This window comes from Sciurus carolinensis, chromosome 1 (genome assembly GCF_902686445.1).
Source record: "Sciurus carolinensis chromosome 1, mSciCar1.2, whole genome shotgun sequence".
Taxonomy (NCBI): domain Eukaryota; kingdom Metazoa; phylum Chordata; class Mammalia; order Rodentia; family Sciuridae; genus Sciurus; species Sciurus carolinensis.
In genome coordinates, this window is record NC_062213.1 from 98,364,106 (window position 1) to 98,378,848 (window position 14,743).

Below are 14,743 nucleotides of genomic sequence, written 5' to 3' on the forward strand. Positions count from 1 at the left end.
ATGGGATTCAAATAGGAAAAGAAGTCAAACTATGTTTGCTGATGACAAGATCCTATATCTACAAGACTCAAAAACTCCACTAGAAGACTTTTATTGCTTATAAATGAGTTCAGCAAAGTAGCAGGATACAAGATCGACACCCATTAAATCAATAGTTTTCCTATACTCCAAGGCTGTTTTCCTATACAGCCAAGGAAGGAATCAGGAAAACCATCCAATTCACAATAGCCTCAAAAAAATAAAATAATTGGGAATTGATTAACCAATGAGGCAAAAAAACTCTACAATGAAAATAATAGAACATCGAAGAAAGAAACTGAAGACCTTAGAAGATGGAAAGCCATTCCATGTTCTTGGATAAGCAGAATAATATTGTCAAAATGACTACACTACCAAAAATAATACCTATCAAAATACCAATGACACTCTCTCCACAGAAGTAGAAAAAACATTTTTAAAATTCACTTGGAAGAGTTACAATAGCCAAAGAAATACTAAGCAAGAAAAGTGAAGAAGACATCATGACACCTGATCTGAAACTATACTACAGAGCTGTAAGTAACAAAAACAGCATAGTATTGGCATCAAAACAGACCTGAAGACCAATGGAACAGAACAGAAGACACAAAGACAAACTCACATACTTACAGCCATCTGATATTTGACAAAGGTGCTAAAAATATATTTTGGAGAAAAGATATCCTTTTTAACAAATGGTACTGGGAAATTTGAATATCCATATGTACTGTGAAGAGCGAGCCTACAGAAATCTCCCAGGAATGAGAGGAAATCTTGGCCAGCTACTCCTCTGATAGGGGATTAATATCCAGAATATATAAAGAACTCAAAATACTTAGCACCAAAAATCCTACAAATAACACAAAAATGGACAAAAGAACTAAACAAACTTCTCAGAAGAAGACACATTCATGGCCCACAATACATGAATAAGCGCTCAAAATCTCTAGCAACTAGGGAAACGCAAACCTAAACTACACTAAGATTTCATCTTACTCCAGTCAGAATGGCAATGATCAAGAATACAAATAATAAATGCTGGAGAGGCTGTGGGGGAAAAGGTGCACTTATACATTGTTGGTGGGACTGCAGACTAGTACAACCACTTTGGAAAACAGTATGGAGATTCCTCAAAAAAACTCAGGATGGAACCACCATATGACTCAGCTCTCTGACTCCTTGGTATTTTCCCAAAAGATCTAAAACAGGTATATTACAGCAATATAGTCACCTCAATCCTTATAGTAGCACAATTCACAATAGCTAAATTATGGAATCAACCCAGATGCCCATGAATAGATGAATGAAATGGGTTAAGAAATTGTGTATTTACGTATGTATGAATGTATGTATGTATGTATACACACACACATAATGGAGTTCTACTCATCCATAAAAAAGAATTAAGTTGCTGGCATTTAAATACTGGTTAAATGGATAGAAAGGGAGAATATCATGCAAAGTGAAAAAAGTCAAATGCAAACTCAAAGGTTGAATGTTTTCTCTCATACACGAAAACTAGAGTAAAATAAAGGAGGAAGGATAGATTAACATAAAGAGAAGAATGGTAATACAGAAGGAAATCGAGAGGCATGTGGAGGGATGGGTAAGGGGAAGCAATGTAGAATGAATTCTTTAAAAACCATGTTATGTGCATAAATAAATATACCACAGGGAACTTCACCTTTATGCATAGGTAGAAAGAACTAATCAAATATAAATTAATAATGACAGAAAGGAAATCTAGTAAGGGAAGGAGAATGGGAGTATAGAAGGGAAAAGAGGGAGGGGAATACAGTTGCAGGGATCATGAACTGACTTTGTTGTTGATCATGTTATGTGATCTTGAATGAAGGTTATGGAACTACAAACCCTTGAGAGAAGATTTAACCTTTCAGAGCAGATTTTTCTGTAGATGTGGTACTGGGACTGAACCCAGAGGTACTTTACCACTGAGCTACATCTCCTGACCTTTTTTATTTTTTAAGATAGGGTCTCAGTAAGTTGCTTAGGACCTCGCTAAACTGCTGAGGCTGACCTCAAACTTGGGATTCTCCTGCCTCATCCTCCCCAGTCACTGAGATTACAGGCACATGCCACACACCCAGCTAAACACACTTACAGGCACATGCCACACGCCCCCAAAATAAGTGACTGAACTTAGGGGTACTCGATCACTGAACCACATCCTCAGCCCTATTTTGTATTTTATTTAGAAACAGGGTCTCACTGAGTTGCTTAGCACCTGGCTTTTGTTGAGGCTGGCTTTGAACTCATGATCCTCCTGACTCAACCTCCTGAGCTGTTGGGATTATAGGGATGTGCCACTGTGCCCAGCAACACACTCTTGAAGTCTTTTTCAAATGTAAGTGAACAAAAGGCATGTATTTGAATAAATGATGAGATTAACTACAGATTTATCTTACACATCTTCAGTGAACAGATATTTAATACATAAATTTTATTTATTTATTTATTTAAGGTACTGGGGTTTGAATCCAGGGCTTGAACCTGATAGGCAAGCACTCTACCATTGAGCTACATCCCCAGCCGCTAATAAGTAAATCTGAAACACCAAATTCTTGTTCACAGCAGAAATCAAGATGAGGATGTAGGTAGGAATGCAGAATCAACTTCTACCTGCACTGAATGTTTTGTTTGTTTGTTATTTTGAGTTTCCAAATGACTTTAGTGTTGGTGGTACAGTGGTGAGGATAGCTGCCTTCCAAATGACTTTAGTAAGAAAACTAATGAAATATTTAGGAATTAGAATGATTCACAATCTGAAAGAAATCACTAATTTAACAAATGTTATAATCTCTATACTTTAGTTTTTTAATAGATGGCTTTTATGATCCATGGCTCAACTGTATCTTTATATATATATATATATATATATATAGAGAGAGAGAGAGAGAGAGAGAGAGAGAGAGAGAGAGTGTTTTATAGTTAATACATAGTAGTTGGGTTCATCCTGACAAATTGATACATGCATGGAATTCAAGTTCAGTTCATCAGGCAAATTGTTCTTTGTACTTAACTAAAAAGAAGAGGAATCTATTTTATAAGGTTTATGCAAAGATTAAATGAGGTAAGTTGGACAACATGACACATGCCTGTAGTCCCAGCTACTGGAGAGGGTTGAAGACTGAGGTAGGAGGATCACTTGGTCACAGGAATTTGAGGGCAGCCTGGGCAACATAGTGGGGGCAGAAGTGTTACTCCTAGGGTACAGATCAGAGATCCAAACTACCGAAAGAAAGGAAAGGAAGAGAACACTGCCTAGAGTATTTTACCAATATTGTTGTTAACACCTAGCTTGTTCCATAAACTCAGTGAAGAGGAGAATGACATATAGGAAATCTGATACCATCTGCTGTTGGCTTGACCACCTGGTTTACAACTTTGCTAACAGAAATGATCTACTGAGCTGGGCACAGTGGCTCACGCCTGTAATCCCAGCAACTTGGGAGACTAAGGCAGGAGGATCCTGAGTTCAAGTCCAGCCTCAGCAACCCAGTGAGGCCCTCAGCAACTCAGCGAGACCCTGTCTGTAAATAAGATATTAAAAAGGGCTGGGAAGTGGGGGCAGCTGTGGCTCTGATTCAGTGGTGGAGCACTTGCCTAGCACATGTGAGGCACTGGGTTCAATCCTTAGCACCACATAAAAATAAATAAATAAATAAAGGTATTGGGTCTGTGATTGTGGCTCAGTGGTAGAGTGCTTGCCTGGCATGTGTGAAGACCTGGATTTGATACTTAACACCGCATATAAATAAGTAAAATAAAGGCTCGCTGACAACTAAAAAAAAAAATATTTTAAAAAATAAATAAAATAAAGGTATTAAAAGGTGGGGGACTGGGGATGTGGCTCAGTGGTTAAGAGACTCTGGGTTCAATCCCCAGTACCAAAAAAAAAAAAAAAAAAAAAAAAAGAACTACTGAGGAAACCAATGTTACCAGCACTGTACCTGTTAACCTCATAATCAAGTCTTCTGCTCTGTAAGTATGGAGAGGAGGTGGGAGAAGAGGGAGAAGGAAAGAACAAATCAAAGAAAAAAGAAAGAAAGAAAACAAATAACTCAGCATGGCAATACCTGGTCTGGATATGTTGGTCAAACAATTTCTAAAGAGAATATGATTCAGCATCATGAGGGTTGGGGATATAGCTCAGTGGTACAGCATCTCTAGGTTCAATTCCCAGTACTGAAAAAATTACTCTTTCTTAGAGGAAATTTTTCTTAGAAAGATTTTGGGCTCTACCATTCCCCATCTAATCCCAAACTCTTAAGGATCATTATTCTAATGTCTAAATTACTATCAGTCTATACTTGGAAATGAGTCATGTACTACTTAAAAGAATCTGTAGTTTGACAACTTAGCCATAAATGCTATACAGTTAGTCCTAGACCAGCTTGTCCTCACTAGATCAATTTTCTTTCTTGATTGCTTTTTCTTTTTGATAATGGGGATTGAACCCAGGGGCACTATATTCCCATCCCTTATTTTGTCCTTAAAATTCACAATGCTTCTGCCTCAGCCTTGAGTAGCTGGGATTACAGACCTGTTCAACCATGCCTGTTGGCCTTCCTACTTTTTTTTTTTTTTTTTTTTTTTTTCTATTAGTGCTGGTGACTGAACCCATGGCCATACACATGTTAAGTACAGGCTATATCACTAAGCTAGCTACACCCAGATCCTGCTCTGGTTCATTTGTTCATTTTTAATATATCTGTGCCCCAGTTCAATACTGAATTATTATTTCTGCTTTTTTTCTTCATTATTTGGGCATGAACCCACTCTATTTCTCCTTAACACTGACTATATCACTAAATTTCAATGCTGATACATTTTTAGAAAGGTTTTTTTTTTTCTTTTTTTGCAGTGCTGGGGATTGAACCCATTGCCCTGTGCTTGCGAGGCAAGTACTCTACCAACAGCTATGTCCCCAGCCCAAAAGGTTGTTTTTTGTATCAGGGATTGAACCAGGGGCCCTTAATCACTGAGCCACAAACCCAGTCCTTTTTATTTTTTGAGGTAGGGTCTTGCTAAATTGCTCAGGCTGGCTTTGAACTTGCAATCCTCCCACCTCAGCATCCCAAACGCTGGGATTACAGGTCCACACCACCACACTCAGTTTAGAAAGGTTATTTCTCTTATGATCACACAACTCATACTTGAACAACACTTTAAAAACTTATGAATATATCTCATTTGGCCCTTAAAACATTACAGGGAATGGGACCTACTTTAAGAACTTAAGAAACATATCTATCAAATGTAATGGGTAAAACTTGTTTGCTGATTAGGAGGGGGAAACTATAAAAAAGACTTCTAAGAAAGAACCCTTGAGAAAATAAATAAAATAATAATAATTTAATGCTAAGAATCAAACCCAAGGCCTCATGAATACTAAGCAAGCACTCTACCACAGAGGTATACTCCTAGCCCCATCCCCCCACATCCCCTCCAAAAAAGACTCCCTATCTGTAGAAATACATTCTGCAGTATTTATTGAATTTTATTTAAAAAATTCCAAAGGGGCTGGGTGTGGTAGCCCACACCTGCCAATTCCAGCCACTTGGGAGTCTGAGGCAGGGATAAAGTGGGGTCTGGGAAAGGATACTGCTCAAATTATATTGTTATATTGTGTGCATGTACCAATATATAACAAATGATCCCACCATTACATAAAACTATAATGCATCAATAAAAAAATGTGGAGGGGAAAAAAAGGACTGGGGATATAGCTCAGTGTTCAATCCTCAGCAACACACACACACACACACACCCCTGAGATTTGCTAATTGATATATAAACATGAATTTTTCTCCCTTGAGGTACTATCTTCTTTTGGGACAAGGAGATCCTTCAATCTCATTGACAGAGGATTAAGAGTATAGTCCTCAGTTCCTCTTGATGAAATTAACAATATTCAGTTCCTGTGGCAACAGGCATCAATGTCACTGGCAAAAATAGTAGGAAACTGCCAGGCATGGTGGCACACACCTGCAATTCCAGCAATTTAGGTTGAGGCAGGAGGATCAGAAATTCAAGGCCAGCTTCCAAAATTTAACAGGGCTCAACAGAAAATAAAGAGAGATGGGGACTTTAAGCTATCATGAATAATGCTGGTATAAATATTGATATACAAGTTTTTATATGAACATATTTTCAATTCTTGGAGATACACTCCTGAAAGTGGAATTGCTGGGTCATATAAGTAATTCTTTAACTTTTATTTTTTTAACATGTGATTCTGGTATGGAACCCAAGATCTACTGTATGCTGCTGAGTAGTTGCTGCACCATGGAGTGATACCCCTGATCCTGTTTAACCATTTGAGTAACTGAACTGCCAAACTGTTTTCCACAGAGGTGGCACCAGTTCCCTCCAGCAATGTCCCAGGTTCCAGTGTCTCTATCTGCTCTTCAATTCTTGCTATTTTCCTTGTGTACTAATTTATAACACCTTAGTGGCTGCATGGTTTAGATTTTCATTTCCCTGATGACTAACAATTTGGAACACTTTTAATGTGCTTACTGGTAGTTTGTGCTCTTTTTAAAGAACTATGTATTAAAAAACTTTACCCAGGACTGGGTTTGTGGCTCAGTGGCAGAGCACTTGCCTAGCATGTGTGAGGTACTGGGTTCAATTCTCAGCACCACATAATTTAAAAATAAAATAAAGGTCCATTAAAAGTAAAAACAAACAAAAAACCTAGAAACAAAAACAAAAACCCTTTCACCCAGGCAGCTAGGTGTGAGAGTACATGCCTGTGGTTCCAGTTGCTCAGGATGCTGAGATAGGAGGATGGCAAGTTCAAGGCCAACCTGGGCAAATTGGTTACTTTAAAAAACTGGGTTTTCTTTTCATTGTTGAATTCTAAAAGTTCTTTGTGTATTTTTGGTATTATATCCTTATCAGGCATATGATTTGCAAGTATTTTCTCCTGTTACATAAATTTCCATTCACTCTTGTGATAGTATATAATTTAATACCACAAATTTAAAAACTGGATGAAGCACAATTCATCTGTTATTTGTTTGCTTGTGCTTTTGGTGTTAAATCTAAGACACTGTTACTCAACCCATGGTCACAAAAATTAACCACTTTATTTTCTCCTAAAGGTGTTAAGAATTTTGGCTGTTATATTTAGGTCTTTGTTATTTCGAGTAAAGTTTTGAAGCTCGAATAAATTCTTCTGCATTTGCATGTCCAGTTGTCCAAGCACCATTTATTAAAAAGATTATCCTTTGTCCATTGAATAGGTTTGGCATCCTATCAAAAATAAACTGACCTTAGATGTACAGGTTTATTTCTGGAGTCCCAGTTCTATTCCACTATTTTTATACTATATTATCTTGATGACTATACTTTAGTAATGGGTTTTGAGTCCTCTAACTTTCATATTTTATAGAGAAAGCCAACAAGACTTGATTATTGATTTATTGAGTGGGGAAACTTAACCACTTTGGAGACTTTTTTTGAACCTTTGTCTTTCGAAGACTGTGTTGGCCAAAGAATACCTTTCCTCTTTCCTGGTGACTTTTCTGGGGTCCCAGGAGATAAAATACCTTTTACAAGTAGACAAACCAGGACGGACACTTTTGCAGGCAGACAATATGAAGATACTATGTATTCTATCTCCTGTGATTCAGGGAGTTTAAAGAGAGACTGGCATATGTGGTATAAATAGTAACTGTTGCCCTTTGTTGACAGAAACTGTCAGAGAGTCATGCATGGCAGTCCTGTGTCCCAGAATTTATCTAGAGCCATTCTGTCCAACGCTATTGTCACCAATCACATAGAGTTATCCAGGACCTCAAATGTGGCAAGTACAACTAGGAAATAAATTTTAAATTTTGTTCACTTTCTTTTCTCTTTTTGAGATGGGGTTTTGCTAGGCTGCCCAGGCTGGTCTTGAATTTTGGATCCTCCGTCCTCAGCCTCCTGAGTGGCTGGGATGGCAGGCATGTGCTACCAGACCCAGTTAAATTTTGTTAAATTTCAATTAATTTAAATTTATATTTAAAAACTGACACTTGAGGGCTAGGGTTGTGGCTCAGTGGTAGAGTGCTTGCCTAGCATGTGTGAGGCATTGGGTTCAATCCTCAGTACCTCATATAAATAAATGAATAAAATACAGGTCCATCAACAACCCCACCCAAAAAATTTAAAAAACAAAAAACAGACTTGAATTATTTTAAAAATTCTTAAGTATGTTTGAATAATTTCAATATGTCATCTACTTTTTCCAGTGTTAATATTATAAATTATAAATACAGACCAAGTATTTATTTATTTTTTTGGTGGGGGGTACTAGGGATTGAACTCAGGGGCACTCAACCACTGAGCCACATGCCCAGCCCTATTTTGTATTTTATTTAGAGACAGCGTCTCACTAAGTTGCTTAGTGCCTTGCTTTTGCTGAGGCTGGCTTTGAACACTTGATCCTCCTCCCCAGATGCTGGGATTACAGATGTGCATCACCATGCCTGCACACCAAGTATTTTTCTTTTTTTTAAAAAAGGACAAACATGTTATCCATCCATCCATCCATCCATCCATCCATTCATTCATGGTGTTGAAGGATCAAACCCAGGGCCACATGCATGTTAGGTAAACACTCTACCACTGAGCCACATCTCCAGCCCCAGACCAAGTATTTCTGATGGAAGTTTAGCATCATGAAATCGTCAAATCAGAATGCACTGTCAGCTATAACATACCCACAGGATTTCAAAGGTTTTTTATGAAAGGGAAACAAAGAATTTCTCTTTAGTAAATTCTGCATTGATTACATGTGAAATGACAAAATAGTGGATGCACTGGAGTAAGTAAAATACTTCATTAACATTAGCACCTTCCCTCCTCTCACTCCTCTCCTCCCTCTCCCTCTGGTACTGAGAATGGAAGCCAGGTAAGCTCCACTACTAAGTTAAGTCAACAGATCTTTTTTTTTTATTATTTTATTTTGAGTTGTTCAGGTTGGCCTTGAACTTGGGCTGGGCTCCTGCCTTAGCCTCCCAAGTATCTGGAATTACAGGCATATGCCAGAGTACCTGGCTAATCAGCTTTTTATTTCTCAAAGCAAGGTTACTAGAAAGTTGAAAATGATGTCAGAGTTGCTTTAGATTCTGCCATGATGACACCCCAACGCCTTCGATCTCAGGGACAATCACACAGCTCAGGAATCGTGTTGCACCGGAAGCCAAGATTTAAGCTTCCAAATACATGGAGGCCATAAATGAGAGGAAGGGGAACATGCAAGCACATACTGGCCCTATGCTGATGAAGTATTCCAGGGTGCCACACCCCCAAGACGACACCTTCCATCTATCCCCTGTGCCTTGTTGGCTCCTGCTGCCTTACTCCCTAGAAAAGAGCTTCAGGCTCTTTAGTCCAAATTTCTGGACCCTCTTCTCCTTTCCCTCCCTGCCCTTCCTGCCTGGGGTTTATGTCCTTCTTATTCCACATACGACCAATCTTTTTTTATTTCTTTTTGATGTTGACAGACCTTTATTTTATTCATTTATTTATATGTGGTGCTAAGAATAGAACCCAGTGTCTCACACATGCTAGGCAAGTGCTCAACCTCTGAGCTACAACTCCAGCCCCTATGACCAATCTTTGCTGAAACACAGGAGAGAGACCTAACTCGAAAGCAGAGGCTGGCAACCTCTTGCTGTAAAGGGTCAATGAGTAAATATCTGAGGCTGTGTGGGCCATAGGTCTCTATCCCAACCAACCTTTGTCTCTGAGTTTGAAAATAGCTGTAGACAATATGTATATGAACAGGAAGGACTATGTTCCAATAAAACCTGATGTATGGACACTGGGGGAAAAAGAAGAGTTGGCGATGTAGCTGAGTGGTAAGGACCCCTGGGTTCAATCCCCAGTATGGGGGAGGAGAGGTAAGAAGGGGTGGTAGTAGTTTATATTAGTGAAATTATCCTTGTTCTGTGTCAGACAATGTCAGTACTCCAGAGAAGTCAAACTGTCAAGTCTGATACTTGAAAAAGCAGTTTCACAGCTTTACAGATGTTGAAGGTTCTCACTAGTAGGAGAAAGTACCTTTTTTTATCTTTGAGATGGGGTATCAGTATGTTGCCCACACTAGTCTAGAACTTGTGGGTTCAAGCAATTCTCCTGCCTCAGCCTCCCGAAAAGCTGGCACTAAAGGTATATGCCATCACACCTGGCTTAGAAGTACCTCTGCCTTTGTATTAAGACATTAACCATTTTGATAGGGGGGAAAAATAAAGTTCTATTTGTCTCAGATTGGAGTTTTCTTTTTGTTATATAACTTTCTCTGATTAAAAGTATTAACTTGTTGCTGCTGTATTTGCAGTGGAAAAAAAAAAAGTTTATTTTGTTTTCAGTGTCTTGGAATCAAATACAGAATTAGCCACCTGTCCTACCACACAGGATGGCATGCCTATTATCTTAGTGGTTCAGGAGGTTGAGGCAGGAGGATCACAAGTTCAAAGGCAGTCTCAGCAACTTAGAGACCCTGTCTTAAAATTAAAAAAAAAAAGGGCTGGGGATGTGGCTCAATGGTTCAGTGTCCTTGGGTTCAATCCCTGGTGATAGACAACATACAAACAAACAAACAAATAAACAAATAAATCCAAGTTAGTTCACACACAGACTTTCAGATTAGTAAGGGGAGGCAGAGGTACAGCTCAGTGGCACAGCACTTGCCCAGCATGTGAGACACCGTGGGTTTGAATCCCAGCACCAACAAAAACAAAACAATCAGTTAGCCAGGGTAGCAATAACATGGCAGGTAGGAATATAGGCTCTGCAATCAGAACACCCAGGATGGCTAGGTTTGAATATTAGATTCATCATTTACTAATAGGCAATCTTGTGTAGGTTTGGCCAAAACTTCTCTAGGCCTTGTTATTACAACCATAAAATTCAGAAATAGCAGGCAGGGATATAGGTCAGTGGTAGAGCTCTTTGAAGCCCTGGGTTCAATCTCCAGCACCACAAAAATAAAAAAATAAATAAGATGTCATGTATAGACTTAGCATGTAAATGCTCTATAAATATTAGCAATTATTATTATATGAATTATGAAATCCCATCTATAGGGTAGGAAAGATTGAGGGAAATGAGAGGTGCAACTGAAAAGAACTGAAAAGACTACTTTACTGAAACAAGAACTAAGAGAAAAGACACCTCTGTTAAGATAGCAACTTTTTTCAGAGAAGCCAAAGGGACATGGAAGCTACAGTCAAATGATGTTTTCAAGACATCCATACAGCCTTCTCAGAAGATCATGCAATATCACTATAAAAAATGTACAACTGTTATGGGGAGGAGGAGCTAGCTGCTAGTTACTGAAAGGAGCTCATGCTTCTTCATCACAGATATACATCAGATCTACCTCTCTTACGGCTGACCCCACAGCATAGAAAGTTGAAACCTAATGAGGAAAAAAACAGAAAGTTATCACTTACTTCTTGGTGTTCTACTTGCTTATAGCAGATTTAAAAAAAAAAAAAAAAACCTCTAAAGTTTAAAAATTATGAACAGCACCTGGCTCAATGTCTAACACTATAATGTAAAATGTGAAATGATTTTTTTGCAATTCCAGGTAAGTGTCCAAAAATAGAGGGAGCAGCTCTGGCACAAAAATTCCAAGATCAGACACAAAACTTGTATTCCAAATCATTTAACTCTTCAGTGAATTCAAATTGGCCAAATTTTTTAGATATAAGGCTCCTCTGCATATAAGTTTCTATCCAAAGATATATATATAGAGATGTTTACTATAGCACTGTATATAATAACTATGAATGCATAAGTACCATAACTGGAAAGAACCTATATGAACAAGAGGGGATCGGTATTATCAAGTATAATGTAGTTTAAAACAGATTATAAACTATTATTTTGACATATTTATGGATATCACAATAAATTATTGGGTAAAAAAGCTTTTAAAAATATAGAGTATCTTTTTTTCTTGGTGCTAGGGACCAAATAGCATCTTGTGCATGCTAGTCAAGCACTCTATCACTGAGGTACATTTCCAGACCCTGATATAATTTTTCATACATTTATCTATAAATTTACATTCACTTACACATGTAGAAAAGGCCAAAAAAAAAAAAAAATACATACCAAAACGTTAAAATATAACATCTCTAGATGGTGGGATCAGATTAACTTTTTAAGTTTCTATTTTTCCTGAACTACACAAACTCTGTAACAAAAAATTTAATATGTATATTACATAATTAAACAATGAAAGAAAAGCAATACATAAGGATCCTTTTAGTGTTATTCTCTTTACTTTATAACCCATAATTCCCAGTATGCCACTACTCAACGGCCTGTCCCCCCCATAGGCATTAACTCAAGTTTATGGGATCATGTCATACTGTTGGCAAAAATAAGCTAGAAGGAAAAAAATTTTTAAAGAAAAATGCCTAGAATGCTGTTGACAATCCCAAGGTAAAAATAAGCATAATTCCTATATGTAGTTTTTCTCAAGTACACATTACTTTGGTACATATTACCACAACTTGAAATAAAAGTACATGAACACATATAACAGGTTCTTTTTGAAAAAGGGAACCACAGTCCTCACATATCAAATAACTTTTTTTTTTTTGGTGCTGAGGATCGCACCCAGGGCTTTGTGCTTACAAGGCAAGCACTCTACCGACTGAGCTATCTCCCCAGCCCAAATAACTTTTTAAAAAGATTCTTTAGATGTTGATGGATCTTTATTTTATTCATTTATTTATACGTGGTGCTGAGAATCAAACCCAGTGCCTTACACATGCTAAGCAAGCGCTCTATCATTGAGCCACACCCCAGTCCTCAAATGACTTCTTTAAAACAGGGATACCCCCCAGGGTCCAGTGGCACTCCCCTGTAATCCCAGCTGTGGGGAGCTAAGGCAGGAGGATCACAAGTTCAAAACCAGTCTCAGCAACCTAGCAAGGCCCTAAGCAACTCAGTGAGACCCTGTCTCTAAATAAAATACAAAACAGGGCTGGTGCTACTGCCAGTGGTCAAGTATCCCTGAATTCAACTCCCAGTGGACCCCCCCCCAAAAAAATTAAATAAATAAAAAAAAATAAAACAGGGACACCCAATTCTGGCATATCTTGTAGATGTCAAAACAAGGGGAGAAAACAGCCTCTAAATTATGAAAAAAAGTTGTTACTAAAGTAATTTCAGAAGAGCTGAACCAGTCAAGTCAAATGCCAAACTAGAAACAACCCAGTCAATTCTTGCTAAATCATCACTGTGTCACAGAAAATTTTTCTGAGCAACTGTGTACTAGTTTCAGGGAAACATTCCATTTTGGTTCTTGGCCCCACCCTATCTTGTGTCTGTGATGAAAAAGATACTGGAAGGGCTGGTTTCTAGGCACTTGGCAAAACAGCACTGTGATTCTCCATAAACCTACTGAGCTACTGGAGACAAAAATTCACTGTTGAGAGGCATGAGAAAACACAAAAGAAGGGACAGGCACAGTGCTGCGCACCGGTAATCCCAGCTAAGCAGGAGGCTGAGGCAAGAGGACCACAAGTTCAAAGCAAGCCTAGGCAATTTAGGGAGACCCTGTTTTAAAATAAAAAATAAAAAAGAGCTGGGGATATAGCTTGGTGGTAGAGTGGAGCTAGATTCGATCCCCCAGCACTAAAAAAAAGAAAGAAAGAAAAAGAAAACATAAAAGGAGAAAAGAAAAAAACTGGTGTAATCCTGAGAGATATGAAAAGAACAAATTCCAGAGGAAGAAGTTGAGGTAACCTTAAAGGAGGAGTTTTTTTTGTTTTTGTTTTTGTTTTTTTGTAGTTGCAGAATGACAGAATGTCTTTATTTTTTTTTTTAATGTGGTGCTAAGGACGGAATCTAGTGCCTCACACATGCTAGCCAAGCACTCCAGCACTGAGCTACAGCCCCAGTCCAGAAGGAGATAATTTAAACAAAGATTCTTTTATTGAATTGGTCTGAAACGAGTTAGGTCCCCCACACACACACACCAGCATGTGGGACAAAACAGAATTGGCCTTAATAGCAGGGCCTCTCCTTGTGCTTTCAGAGCACAAGTATTTCCGTCCAAGATAAGATGACATCATCCACCAGATGAGAAACTAAGAGGCAGTGTGTGACTGACTTGAAGGTTTGAAGTACACATATAATTTGGGGAAGCTAGCTAGCCAGATGTGCATTCTTCAGACAACCAGTATTTTGCTTCAACAGGTCTTAAGGTGTTCCCAGAGGTGCAATTCAATGATCTAGCAACATTAACACATAAATGTATCAATATTTCCTACTTTAGAGCACAGATAAACTAGTTTGAGCTGGGGATGTAACTCAGAGGAAGGAAGGAAAGAGAGGGAGAGAAGGAGGTAGAGAGGGAGGTCACCCACAAAAAGCACAAGGGAGCCTTTTCAGAAGCAAAAGCTAACCTTTAAGAGACTCTTGGTTGATAAGTTGATGGTCATTTAACAAAACAAAACAAAAAAACCTAAAAACTAAAACTCCTTTCAACAAAGTAAAACCAAAACAAAATCAACCCAGTTGCTCGCTGAACTCTCTGAAGCAATCTCCCCGGTCCATGTTAACTCGGAATACTGAAAATCATTCTGACTATATCCCTGCAGGTGGGAGGCACAATATGTTCTCCAAATGAAAATACTCAGAAATGTGTTTGAAATGTCAACATGCCTCCTGAGGAGTATTACTGAAC

The 14,743-nt window shown here is 38.3% G+C and overlaps 1 protein-coding gene across 6 annotated transcripts in view; it reads right to left on the reverse strand.

Moving 5' to 3' along the window:
- The window catches only part of Pip5k1a (phosphatidylinositol-4-phosphate 5-kinase type 1 alpha), a 44,832-nt gene that overhangs the window by 22,644 nt on the left and 7,445 nt on the right, over positions 1-14,743 (reverse strand). For 3 of the 6 annotated variants that reach the window (XM_047548392.1, XM_047548418.1, XM_047548388.1), the window contains exon 2: positions 11,417-11,455. The exons of 2 other annotated variants lie outside the window; for them this stretch is intronic. In XM_047548392.1, coding sequence (XP_047404348.1) covers positions 11,417-11,455 — 39 coding nt within the window. Of the gene's footprint in view, positions 1-3,989; positions 4,018-11,416; positions 11,456-14,743 lie in introns of those variants that run through there. One more of the 6 variants, XM_047548420.1, reaches the window with a different exon arrangement.